At 46.0% G+C, this 13,650-nt stretch overlaps 1 protein-coding gene across 2 annotated transcripts in view; it reads right to left on the bottom strand.

Annotated features, from left to right (window-relative positions):
* The window catches only part of TRPM8 (transient receptor potential cation channel subfamily M member 8), a 131,828-nt gene that overhangs the window by 45,653 nt on the left and 72,525 nt on the right, over positions 1 to 13,650 (bottom strand). For both annotated transcript variants that reach the window (XM_058665154.1, XM_058665155.1), the window contains exons 9-13: positions 12,852 to 12,919; positions 10,547 to 10,744; positions 7,509 to 7,611; positions 6,392 to 6,510; positions 2,552 to 2,842 (exon numbers count right to left, since the gene is read on the bottom strand). In XM_058665154.1, the coding sequence (XP_058521137.1) occupies positions 2,552 to 2,842; positions 6,392 to 6,510; positions 7,509 to 7,611; positions 10,547 to 10,744; positions 12,852 to 12,919 (779 nt within the window). The remainder of the gene's footprint in view (positions 1 to 2,551; positions 2,843 to 6,391; positions 6,511 to 7,508; positions 7,612 to 10,546; positions 10,745 to 12,851; positions 12,920 to 13,650) is intronic.

Raw genomic sequence — 13,650 nt, 5'->3', positions numbered from 1 at the left:
CATATGTGGGTATGGACGAGCCATGGCTGGGCTGAAACATCCAACAGCAAGGACCAGTTTGGGTTGAAGACCAGTCAGGAAAAGCCACTGTTCCTGCTAGGACAGGAGGTGAACTGAGTAGGGCTGCCTCATGGACCCACTGGTATCCGCAAAATCTGGCATTGGGAGAGGTTCTGATGGAGGAGCCTGGGCAACTCCTCTGGCAGACACAGACCCAGCAGATAAGTGCAAGAAACATGATAAGAAACAGCCCAGAATAGGCCATGGAAAGTTTCCCACTGGCATACATTTGGCATGGGTTGGGGGAAGACCAGGCTGAATCTGTTCACATCATCCACTGGCAAATTCAAGCACCAGAACAGTGTGGGTCAAGCCGGGTTTGGTCACAACAAAAGCTAGTGCACAATACGGAACGCCAAGGTGAGGTTGCCTATACTGGATGTGACTGCAGCGCCCAAGCAGCACGTGTGAAAACCAGGAAGGGAGGGGGCAGAGCTGGCAGGGGAATATGGGCTGGTTCCCTTGCTGGACAGCTACTCCCACTGGAGAGCGTGAGCTGGGATGAGGGCAGACCAAACCAAGCAGAGCTACAACACCTGTCACCTCATGTGGACTAGATCAGGGAAAAGCCAGGCTGGGCTGATTATTCCTACTGGTGCAAACAAAATTAGAGTGGGAGGGTCGTTTGGGCTTAGCCACAGCATCAGCTGGCAGAAGCTGGCACTAGGGGCTAGTTCTGTCAAGTCAAACTACAGAACTACCTGGAGAGTGCATAATCCGGGAGTGGGAGAGGCCTGGGAAGGAAATAGTGGGCTCCTTCCTCTTGGGTTACCACTTCCACAGCAGGGCATGAAAACTAGGACAGGGGCTGAGGTGGCTAGACAGACAACCAACAGCATCTGTGTGGGCTGCATAGTGGAGCTGGTTAGATGGAACAAAGCTTTAATACCCATTGACATGTACGAGAGCCAAATGGGATGTGGGACAGACTTGACTACTGCTACACATACTGGCAGACCAGGGTAGGGGGCGGGCCTGGTGGGGGTTATTGTGGGTCGCTCCAACTAGGCTGCAGCTCCCACTGGTTTATGCGAGGGCCGAGTATGTGCTGGGCAGAACCAGGCTGAACTGCAACACCCATTGGTTCCAGTGGAAGTCGAGGTTGAAAACAGAACCAACCCAGCAATCACAACCACCAGCTGATCAGGGCGATGGACTGTGCTGGGCCCTGTACTTGCTAGTACATACAAGAATCTGGTCTGAGAACACCTCAGACAAAGTTTCTTTGGAGATCACTCCAGTCGAAATGCTGGACTCAGAACCCTATCAAGAAAAGACAGAAGACAGAACAGGTCAATCAACCACCTCAGCTATATGTTGGCAGCAAAATATGGGGCAAACGGAGACTCTATGATGGACCATGTCAATCACTGGATTCTTCAAAGACCTCATAGTGCTTGGAGTGGCAAGATTGGCAACGATTCATAACTGGTGAACTATCAAAGCGACTTGAGCAAGAACCTAGAAGCATGCCCTACATCCTGGACCTGGGGAGAATGGGAAATTGGGTGGGTCTTCTCCCTTAATACCCCCCTTTAAACATGAAGGAAACAATATGGAAATAATAGTCTTACCCACTTTCCTATAGCCCTTAAACGTTTTTACCCTAATTAACTATGTAAAGATTGTGAAAATATAATTAAATAAAAGACAAATGTCAAAAAAAAGACATACAGTTTCTTTGCAGAGTTGATTTGACAAAATCCAAGAGGAAAACGAGGAGATGTGATCAGAAAAGAAAGAAATCAGTAAGAAGACGCTTTTGCAAGCAGGTTACCATGGCAACCAGACAGGAGTTCCTCTGGGCCACCATAGGAGTAGCCTTGTGTGGATAGGGAGGAGCTGGCACGTTTATGAAGCAACCTCTGCCACCCATGGGCTCTCACTGACCGAATAAATCTTTCAGCAAAAGTTGCTGGTGCCGACAACTGAACCCTGGGCCTGCCTGTACCTACGTTGGGGATGCCCCGGGAACTACAGGTGGTGCCAACAACTGAACCCCAGGCCTGCTGTACCTACACTGGGGATGCCCGGGAACCACAGGCAGCACACCTGTGACATCTTCTCTAAGGGACACCTGGGTTACCTCTTTGGAAATACTGTCCCTATCATGCACAAGAGACAGACACCTGTCAGACCCCCAGTCCCTTCCATCGAAGTAGGGAGCCCCCTAAAACCAAGCTGTTCAGTAGGCTGAGCCCCAAGCAGGCAGTCGTTTGCCAGCCTATCTCTATTTCCTGTTAGATGCTTGCGGAAAGCACAGCACACCATGGTCCATGATTCAGAAAGATTGTAGTGAGTACGAAATACTCAACGGAGTATTACCAAGATAACAGAAAATTCATTAAGAAGACTTGTCATAGTTTAAGTAAAGGTGGCAGAAAAAAACTTAACCATGTCAACCTGTGAGCTACTCTAGGAGAGAGATGTTTCTGTAAAGAAAGACTCAAAAGCTTGGTGCCTTCAGACAGACACCTATCCCAGAACCTACGTGGAGTTCCACATCCAAGTCATCCCTGCTACTTCTTTCTTCCTTCCAGAAGCCTCTTCGGAAGTTGGCAACCAGCTTCCAAACAAACGTGAGCAGGGCATCGTTGTAGGAGTTCTTGGCGATCTGCAGGTTCCGGTACACCAGGGTGCTGAAGTGGCTGGAAAAGAGCTCGGTGAGGACATCATTGGTGAGAAACTTCTGCAGGTTCAGGCCGTTCTCCAGAAAGAGGCGGACGAACTTGGGCCTGTCCTTTATGAGAGCCGTGAACATGACTTCTTGAAGGTCTGCAGACTGCGGAGAGAAAACAGAGCAAAGATTCGAGGCATCTTTCTTTCTCAGCCACGTCAACATTAGCCGCAGGGACACCTAGACCTTCAACTTATCTTTGTTTTGAGAACAAAACTCTTTGTTGTTGGAGAACAAAGCACAGCAACATTTCTGTGTTGACACCACATTGGATTTTCATTCAAACATCCAGATGCGGAAATGGCCTGGTAGAATCTTTGAAGTGAACCTGAGGAGGATATAGATGTGACTCGGGTTCTTGTTGATCTAAAGTGTTCCCATGTATGACTCCCATACATGGAAGATGCTAGTCAAGAATTTATCCTGACATCTGGCAGCCAGTGACTAGACCAGCAATAGCTAGAACCAATTCTCTAAAAGCTCCTCTAGTCGTGAAATGACTACCAAGGTTCCTCTTTGCCATGGGATTCACCGCCCTTCCCAGACGCCTATAAACTTTCCATTATGGAGTCTGATGTCTCAGATACAGTCTGCAAGTTGGAACCCATCGCAGCATGTGCAAAGCACACAGACCAGGCAAAGACATGGCCAGGTTTATAGCTCAGTAAGGTACTGGGACACTGGGCAGTTCCACTTGTGCTCTTCTTTATCTCCATGTTGTGGACTGCTAATGAAACTTACCCCACAGAAACCTATAGAAAAATCAGAAAATCATCATTGTATACTCCAGACATAAACCAGTGGCTACAAGCTGCCTCAACTCTTAGATGTGCTCTGTGCATCCTCCGGGAGGATTTGGGACCATTGGATCCCATCGCTAACATCATGAAATGAGTAGGTCCATCAAGAGCTACATTTAAGAGTGGAAATGCAAAGTTCTGACGGCGTGGGAAGCGCCCGCAGGAGCCGAGCAGAGGGTTCTCCCAGGAGCCCAGGCTCTCTGCTCCCCAGTGTCCTGCACTGTTGCCCACTCTACTCCTATCATTCATTCATGCCTGGCACCCCCAGTTTAGGTGACCTTCTGCATGAACAGCTTTTGCTTCTGTCGAATGATGGTCTCTTGGGGACCACTCCATTCCTAGAGATGAATTTGCCAAGGGTCCCTTGGGTCCTGCCTGATGGATCCCATGGAGCTCAGCAGAGGAAGAGCTGACTGCTGCTGGGAGAGTAGCAGCTGCTATCTGTCCTCAAGGCAAGTATCTCCTGAACCCAGCATCTCACATGTCCTGTCTGCCTTTCCATTGGCGACACACTGGAAACCTGGAGGACTTGTTAAAGCATGCATTGCCAGGGTCCACCATGGAGTTCAGTGGTTTATATTAGGCATTCACCAGCCTAGAGCCTAAGAAACACTGGCCTAGGATAAAAATACCAGGCCTTTCAGATAGACCAGTCTTAGCTTCCAACCCTTCATGCTACCATCTTCCAGCTAAGTGGCCCTGGACAAAATTGCGTCACCAAGCTTCAATTGCTTTTCTCTGACATGAGATAGCACAGACCAAGCTTCTTTCAGAAATGTGGGCTCAGAGGCAATCCTCAATAAATCACCAGCAACTGCCACCCTGCAATGCTCATGGAGCCTTAGTTTATTAGCCAATAAAATGAGGTTCTTTTGCTAAGGATTGCTATGAAGGACAAGGAAAGTAATACACCGAAGGTGTGTCATGTGTGGTGAAAGCACAAATATTATCGTTATCCCAAAGATCCGTATGTATTTTTAAGCAAGCACTTCCATAGTGTTTAGTAAGTGCCAATGTTCTAAACACTCTGGAAACACTCCATGATTGACTCATCATAACAGGATGAGATCGGTGCTTCTGTCACCATTATCTCTTCTTTCCCCGTTCCGATGATCAGTGTGGTGTGCAGGTCTCCCAAAGAAAATCCAGGCCTTGATTAATCATGTTGGTCAGTCCCCACAGCACAAACATTTCCATGTGATCAGTATTTTGCTGCTAATTCAGACATGGGAATAGATGTGGACCAGCATACCCCTGTGAGAGTACAGCATCTCCAGCGAGCAGCTGTGACAGATGCAAGCAAGCTAAGGCACAGACAACAGTAAACATAACAAAAGGATTAGATGGTGATAAGTTCTGAGCCTTAGTACCTTTTGTTTTCCATAAAAGATAATTAGTTCTAGATTTGTATAATTTTAGTAGCGATGATGGTTAGCAACCGAGTCACAGAATCTCTAAAAATTTAGCAGCTAGCTCCAGCAAATTAGAGTAAACTGGTAGGAGCTGGCTCCACCACGGAACTAGGAAAGGAAGTTGACGCACTAAGCGGTTAAGCACCTTTCCGAAGTCACGCAGACAACCTGGCTGCAACCTCGTAGCTGTCCATGCCTTTCACCTCTAAGGCTCCTTAACTGAGTTAATAAAGTTAAACGTGCCAATCACAGGGCGCCAGAGTTTCCATTGATCTGTACCATCTGACCTAATGTAAACAGAACACTTCACACACAAGTATTCATTTGTGAACCAACTAACCAGAGCTACTCATCTGCTACTTTCCCTCCACGAACTAAAGCCTGGTGATGTGTAATCAAGTTCCTTATACTGCAAAAACCAAACAGGAGATGATGTTTGCTAAAGGAATGAATAGCTTTTAAAAATTCATGAATTGTTCCTTTATTTGCACTGCTATCATTAAATCCGATCACACATTCATATAAATCCAGTCTTAGTCTCTGGTTATACAATAGACTTCACGGCTTCACAGCATCTTCTGAATCAGTCTGATAAGGGTAGAAGTTGTCAAATATCCACACCTTAAACCTAGACCTCCATGACAACTCTGTTCTCCTGGGCTATTCAAGACTCAAAGCAGCGCAGAAAGTGGAAAATGTACCAACAGACTTGCAAGTGCAAGCCTGAGCACTTGTGATTGTTCCTCCTGAGAGAGCTTCTACAGAGGACTGGACCTCAGTCGTATACAAGATACGGTCCTAAGATTCAAACCAAGCTGAAAAGGGAGAGGAGGCAGGAGACTGGAAGGTAATGGTTTTATTGCATGTGCCACTTCCACACCAAAGGTGCCATGCACAGGGTGCTGGAGTTATTTTTAATAAAAAATAGTCCCAAGTCCCCAGCCCCAAGACACTGGGCGTCATTGATCAGGCTGTTTAGTGTTTCGCTCCTGAATCTCACTGTGGCCAGCTCTCTTATTAGAACCCAACTAGGCAGTTGGGGGACAGAGCCAGAAGCGTGCTGCTGCCTTGGGTTTTGGGCAGAAAACCTCTCATCACACTGCACACCTGTGTTTTCCTCCCTCTCTTGTTGATCCACTCTTGTATCATCTCACCAAGATGGATGATCACCGTGGCCGAAGGACTAGGAAGCTTGAATGGCCCCACTCCACAGACACGTTCTTAGATTAGACCATTGATTCATATGGTTGCCTCACAGCAAGCTTACTATGACTCTCGCCTTTTACCGACAAGGAACCTGAGGCTCAGCAACATTGACATACCAGTAAGTACAGATCCTTTACTGGATTCCACAGGGAAGATCTCCGCAGGAAAAAAAACAACTGCTGTTAGTTTAGTGTCAAATCTGACCCTGACCCAACACAAGCCACCTTCTTGCTTACCTCCCAACGGCGGTCATTGGTGAAAATCTCGTCGCTGGCCAGGTCCAGCTGGTTCCACTCCAGCAGCAGCTTCAGCTGCCCGTTCCAATTGTCTTTATCTTGCTCGTTGGTGCTAAAGGCTGTGAGAGGGAAGGAAGAGAGCCAATAAACCAGGGACCCGGATAGAGGAGTCAGAACTGCTGTGTGTGGCCAGTCAGTAGGGACAGTTCAAGCAAGCTTTCCTAGAATCAGATACTCAGATTTGCCCTTTTAGCTTAATTTCTCTTCCCCTTTCTACAGGTCCTGAAGTATGTCGTAAGGATCAGCTGAGGCCCTAATCCTATTTTCCTTCTTACATCCTAACACTATCTGTGGTATGCAATCCATGGCTTGGCAGTGGTTCAGCTGAGACTACCAGTGCACATACACACAATCCTGCTGCTCTCTTCTCAGTCCACTGCTCCGTCAACCACAGAGCTAGCCAACACTTCATCATACAGCACTAATTCTAGTAGGTGATGTTGGCCATCTGTGGGTGAATGCAAGTGTTCTGAGCAGGTTTAAAGGAAGCCACAACTAAACCAGGATGTTCAGGAAGTGTAGACGTTCATCTTCCAATTCACGATGGAGCATTCATCATGGGAACCCCCCACAAGTCAAGGGTTATCAGAGTTGATTCAGATTCCATCACCATCCTGTATCAAGGGCTGTATCCAACATACACACACATATGTGTGTGTATATATATATATATATACATATACTTGCTATCTCTGTGTATCTGAAGAGCTATAATTCCATTTTAATAAATCCCACTATAACCAAATTTCTGGCAAGCACAATAAGAACGGTTCCAATGAACAGTTAACTGCAATCACACCTGCTGTGTGTCTGGCCTCCCTCCATGTACTTCAGTCACCAGGCCGTCAAATTCTAAATACTGAGGCTTTGCCAAGGATGTACTTACTTCAGGTAATATTCACTTGGATAGACTTCTATCACAGCAAAAAGCACACATGAGCCTGAGTTTCATTCATAAGCTTCAGAAGATGTGCAAACCACGGAAACGGAAAGCAACTTTATCCACACGTGTGGTATGCATGCGTGTGTGTCTACACATGTAACCCCTTTGCCTCACCTTTGTACAGAGCATAGGAAATGGCATTGCTCACGATTTCATCTCCAGCTTCTTCCATTTTAATAACTGTTAACAGGTGAGAACTTTCCAGAATCTCTTTGAGCTGCCAATATCAAAAGAACAGAATGATCAGCTCATTGGTGTATTTCTTTTGCAAAGAGATTTTTATTTCATTTTTTAAAAAAGATTGCCTTTTAGTGAGTTCCATCTCTTCTTCCTTCATAATACCTGCACCCTCAGCTTCTAGTATCTAACTGATAACGATGCATTCTTGACCTCCATGTGGTTAAGGCTTTGATTATACAGAAGCACACATAGTAAAAAGGCCCTGTCAAGTAACTGGAAGCCTTATCTCCTGAGGAGTGTGTAGGAGGTTAGGGGAAGATAGTGGCATATGGTGGACGCTCAGTTGCTGAGCAAGTAATAAAATAAATGAAGAAGAGGCCACAAAAAAATTATAGAAATCATCCAAGTGTGGTCACAAAGGCTTGAGACACAATGCAGTCAGAAAGAAAAGCTCCAATGGAAACAAGAGCCTGGAAGACTCATTGAGCAGACAAGGAGATAAATAATTGACTCCAATAGCCTTTGTGATGTTTCTATAATGGTTCATGTTAAAACTTTTTAAAAAAATTCCATGGACAGACCTGATGAGAGCTAGATGAGGAAGGATTCCTTCTAGAAGGGAAGTCAAGTTTATGTTCAGTGAGATTGAGTTCCAGGTGATAGTGGTTTTCCTGGAAACATTTGCAACTGCAGAGTCCCAGCAAGCCATGAGTGGAAAGCATTGGAAACTGCTTGTTGAAGATTGGAAAAGTGAAGACTAATAAGGACTTTTGGGATTGAAAATTAAGTCAGCTTTTAAAGTCTCAGTTTCCAGGAAAATGTACAGATGGGACCTTCATTCAGAAGACTCAGCATCCAAGATACAATAAGGAAATAAACAAAAATTGCAGGCTCCTGTCTTCAGATTGACCCAGAACCAGCCTTTGTAGTCATTTGGAAAGTAACATGAAAGAGTCTCTCCAGCTGATGGAAGACTCTCTCTCTCTCCCTCTCTCTCTCTCTCTCCGCCCCCCCCAACTCCGCTTTCCAACCAAATAAATGATTTTTGAAAAATAGGGCAGGGACCCATGAGGCAGCCTTTGTTCTTTGGTCATGACCTGACCTAGACTTGACAGGCAAACTGTGACAGAAGTAAGAGGAAGGGCACCAAGGTGGACCTGACATTACTTGGTGGATAAATCAAGACTTGCCAACTCCTTCCTCTTTAAGCATCCTGGAGCTGACCACTGTGTTTCTTCAATTCCTGATAGGAAATTGTCCTGGCAGTGGTGATCCGGTTGCAAAGGCTTACCCTGATATGTGTGCTTGCTGCTTGTGGGTTTAGAATTGACTCAAACTACTCAGGTAGGAATGCTGAGAGACTTAAACATGTGTGCTGCTCACTTTGGAGGAGCACTCTTTTTCCCTATTTCTTCTTTACTTGCACTTGAGCAGAACATGGTCAGAAACAGCAGCCCTCACTCCTTGCTGGTCCGAGGGGAGGGGAAGCTCCAGGCCTGCTTGGCTAGCTCTCTCCTGTTCTCTCTCATTGGGATCCACTCTCTGCGGGGCTACAGCATTCTGGTTGGCAGCCTGGCCTGAAGACATGCCTCATTCTGAGACAGAAAGAGGCCCAACAATGCCTCACTCTAAGCCATATCTTTCAACTGTCTTCATCTTTCAACTCTGTCTTTTTCTGTATCTCCATTTGACTCTTACATATATTCCTCAACTGGACTTGAATAAGATACAAGAAAACTCCACTAAGAATTTCCATGCAATACTATCAGACTTTTCTGGTTTGGTAAAACCTGGAAAACAGTAGTATATCAAGTAGAACTAGCAGACAAGCAATCATTAGAGCATCATTGAACACCAGTGCTATCGGATAAGGGTTTGTCTGGATTTCTAACTTCCAAATTTTAGATGTGAGGCTTACCCCAAAACAAACTTGTCTTTGGATCACACTGCTCCATCAAGTTTACTGGCTAGCTGCCCTCTTGTGTGACATTAAGTAAGGCCAGCTGCTTCATGTGATTTGCCAAATGGTACTTGGCATCCAAAAAGGCTGGGTTGACTTTCTCATCATTTACAAGGATTTTGTTGGCACTGTTTTCCCTTATGTAACAGAAAAGGCCGCAAAGAGGAAGAAGAAATTGTGTTGACTGGGTCTCAGCTGGCTATATCTGACACTTGGAAGACCCGTCACAGCCAAATGCTCTTAATATTCCCTTGGGATCTAGAATTTTTGTAAATTATTTATACAAAATCCAACCTTCAGTTCTCAAGATGAAATAGACCTCAAGATTAAAACAGGCTTTCTGGCCTGCAGGCTGGGTCACCCTTCAGAAAAACCACCAAGTGGCAGCACATGCTCCTAAAACATCCAAATATTGAAGGAGATTCGTGAATGAGCATATGTGAGTGAGGACGAATAGGAATATGAGCATTCTAATAGACTGGGCAGGTGCGAAAATGCAAGACTTACAAATTATCAGCAGTCAGGAAACAGACAAGCGAGGAAGCTCTAATATGTTAAACACTCTTGGCAAGCAGAGATGGAGTATTCTGGTAAGCTTACATGACCCAACAAGGAACACGACAGAACTCAGACCAGTTAATGTGGCAATGATTCCTCAATGTTTGTTTCTCTAACAGGTATAGACTCTAGTTAGAGCTGCATTCTGAAAATACCATTGCCAGGGGCTCCTGTCCTGCTACCACCAACATTTAGAAAATGCAGATGCACACTTGTTTGCATTGTGGTATACACACTTTGAGTTTAAACCCTGTCCTCCACCCCTTATGAGGTATGGACACTGCAAGTCACGGAACTTCTCCCATCCTGTTTCCTACCAGACCCCTGTGTGGGCCCCAGCTGAGGCTCATGTTGGCAAAGAAAGGATTAACTACCAGCAGCTGCTAACAGACAATTGAAAATGGTGCTGCCCTCCCCAGGACCATGACCCTCCAATGTCTCGGCCACAACGCACCCATCGGATCCAGGTCTCAGTCTCATCCTCAGGCAGCCGGGACACCGTGCGAGGCAAGAAGCGCACAAGCTTCTCCTTGACCATGGAGGAGGTCAGGGTGTCCTCCAGGTCCACCAGACTGGCAATCACATCAGCAATCTGCCCCGAGCCTTCCACCACCACACAGGGAATCTTGCTTTTGATGGAGGTGTTGATGGCCTGGGAGGGGGAGAATAGCATCGGAGAGAAGGGATACCAGTGATGGAAGGGACGCAGCCCGAGAGCAAGCTGAACACAGCACACTGATGACACCACAACCTGCATCCTCACTTTTTCGGAAGCTTTTATTTCAAACCAGAGCAAACCACACATTTACTGTGACTCTAGGAGTGGGAAGTCAGCCAGCTGGCTGGTGTCCTGTGCCAACAGCAATGTCCACAGAGGGCGTGAGACCCATTTGAGTCTCCACCATCGACAACTTTAAAACAGCCGTGTGTACAAAAACAGAGGATCCCAAATCCACCATAAACCATGAAGATCACATCATGGTGGACAACGTACCTGACATTAAGGTTGCTAACACTTAATGAGGTGGACCTAATGTCTCGATTGCTGCTCCAGGTCCTTCCCCCTGCCACACACACACACACACACACACACACACATGGGTAGGGTGAAGAAGCAGAGGTCCCATCTGTGCACGGCACACTGCACAGCTGAGACAGCCATAGCAGAAACACACATTCAAGCATCAGCACAGACTGTCCCATATGGAGAAACACTCATCATGTGTGGGCCAGGGGGCTGCCCCTGAAAGAAGGCAGAACCTCCAAGCATGGCCAATGGAAAAAGGAAAAAAGGACTCTCCCGGCTTCCTTGTTCTCAGCCTCTTTTACGAAGCAGGAGGTGGTACATTCACCAAATAAACCAATAGGTAAGCATCTTAGCATATGCTTTAGTGCCAGATGAAACAAATATATCCTGGGAAGATGGATGCATCAAGCCAACAGTTGAACAGACAAATGTAACATTGCATTGCAGGACCACAGAATCCCAGCTTCCCTAGACTTAACTCACTGACTGCTCACACCACATCATGGAAGGGCTGAGAGCACCTTGAAAGCAACAGCGTTCTATGTATAGTCACGTAATTCCTTCCTCAATTTCCTGCTTCTATTATTTAAAGTCAACAGGTATATATTCACATGTATGGCCTTTAACTGCAGAGGTTGGCTCAGGGGGATCAGGTTTGAAGAACCTGAGTACAGGGCTCAGCGCAGTAGTCTAGTGGTTAAGGACCTCACCTTGCATGCACCAGGATCCCATATGGGCACCACTTCTAATCCCAGTGGCTCCGCTTTCCATCCAGCTCCCTGCTTGTGGCCTGGGAAAGCAGTCAAGGATGGCCCAAAGCTTTGGGACCCCACACCGCGTGGGAGACCTGGAAGAGGCTCCGAACTCCTGGATTTGGATCAGCTCAGCTTTAGCAATTGCGGCCACTTGGAGAGTGAATTATCAGACAGAAGATCTTCCTCTCTGTCTCTCCTCCTCTCTGTTTATCTGACTTTGCAATAAAAATAAATAAATCTTAAAAAAAATAAAAGAACCGGATCATAGGATCAAGTGATCCACCCACATGTGGGCAAAGAAGAAACTGAAAAGCACTCTCCTCCAGGACTACAGCTGTATGGGGGCTCCCATGGGAGCTGGCAGAGCAGGTGGGAGCCCACCATGGGCCTCACCACCTCATCCAAACCAGGGTGTGGGAGTAAAGGCTGAGGAGGAAGAGCTGCACTTGTCCACTCTTCTCCCCTCCTTTCCTAATCCCTCCTAATTCCCGTTTCATGGACTGTGACTTGAATGAGCAGATGTTTCTTTCATGTGGCATCCTGGCATCACTAGGAGGCACCTGGATGTGGTCTGGGAAGGCTTCATTTGGGGGAGAGTTGAGTGTATATGATCATGGTTCTGTTCCATGTGGTCCAAGTCATCCTAGTTTTCCAGTATCCATGCCAGTTACAACCCTTCTGTCTCATGGATTCATGCTAGCTCTCCTCTTTGACAGACTGACATTGGAGTTAACCCTGAGTCCTCAGGCTATTCATATCACTTCAAATTCTCTCCCAAATCTTCTCTTCTGTGGAACAACCTAAATCTGTTTAGGGACCAGCCATGTGAAAGGAAATATCTGCCTGCTTGCTATAACAAAATGATTAGCCAGGCTAGAATTAATGAGCCCCAAAGCCACAGAAACACAAGTCAGTTGGGCAAACTTGTTCATCAAACTTCTAGCAAAAAAAAAAAAAAAAAAAAAAACAGAACTTACTTTCAAAGTCTCCCGTCCACCTCCTTGAGCAAAGCAAACAATGGGGATCTTGCCGCCATAGTTGGAATCTGCAAGACAAGCCAATTAATGTTCATCTGGGGCTCAACAGAAAAGCTTCTGCCGGTAAGACCAGCATCCTACATGGATGCCAGTGGAAATCCCAGATGTTCGACTTCTGATCCAGCTTCCTGCTATTGTGCCAGGGAAAGTAGCAAAAGATTGCTCAAGTGCTTGGATCCCTGTACCCACTCAGAGACCCTGAAGAAGCTCCAGGCTTCTGGCTTCAGACCAGCCAAGCCCATTGTGGCCATTCGGGGAGTGAGACAATAGAAAAGCTCTCTCTCCCACTCTGTAACTCTTCCTTTCAAGTAAAAATAAATCTTCATTAAAAATTTTAAAATATTTTGTCATGTGTATTCCACTTCAGAAGGAAGACGTTGGGGCATATCAACAAGTAAAAGTCCCCTTTACAAGATCTATTGCTAAACTACAAGCTAATCTGCTTCTATATTTCAATATATTTCAACCTGGGGTCCATGGGAAGAGAAGAAACACCAACCACAGAAAATAGACTCTTTCCTTAAAACAAATGTTTTAGGTGATTCTGTTACACAGAAGTGGACAAGACTCAAAACAATATCTGATTGTTAAACTAGTGGGTGGTTAGTGATTTTAAAAAATCATTTCTACCCTAGATAACCAAGTGGTGTTTGTTTTGAAGATTTGTTTTATTTCTTATTGAAAGGCAGGGTTACAGAGCGAGAGAGAGAAAGATCTTCCATTAGCTGGTTCACTCCAT

The sequence above is a fragment of the Ochotona princeps genome, chromosome 5 (genome assembly GCF_030435755.1).
Source record: "Ochotona princeps isolate mOchPri1 chromosome 5, mOchPri1.hap1, whole genome shotgun sequence".
Lineage (NCBI taxonomy): Eukaryota > Metazoa > Chordata > Mammalia > Lagomorpha > Ochotonidae > Ochotona > Ochotona princeps.
The sequence above is the reverse complement of the archived record's forward strand: the minus strand, read 5'-3'. Positions and strand labels throughout refer to the sequence as shown.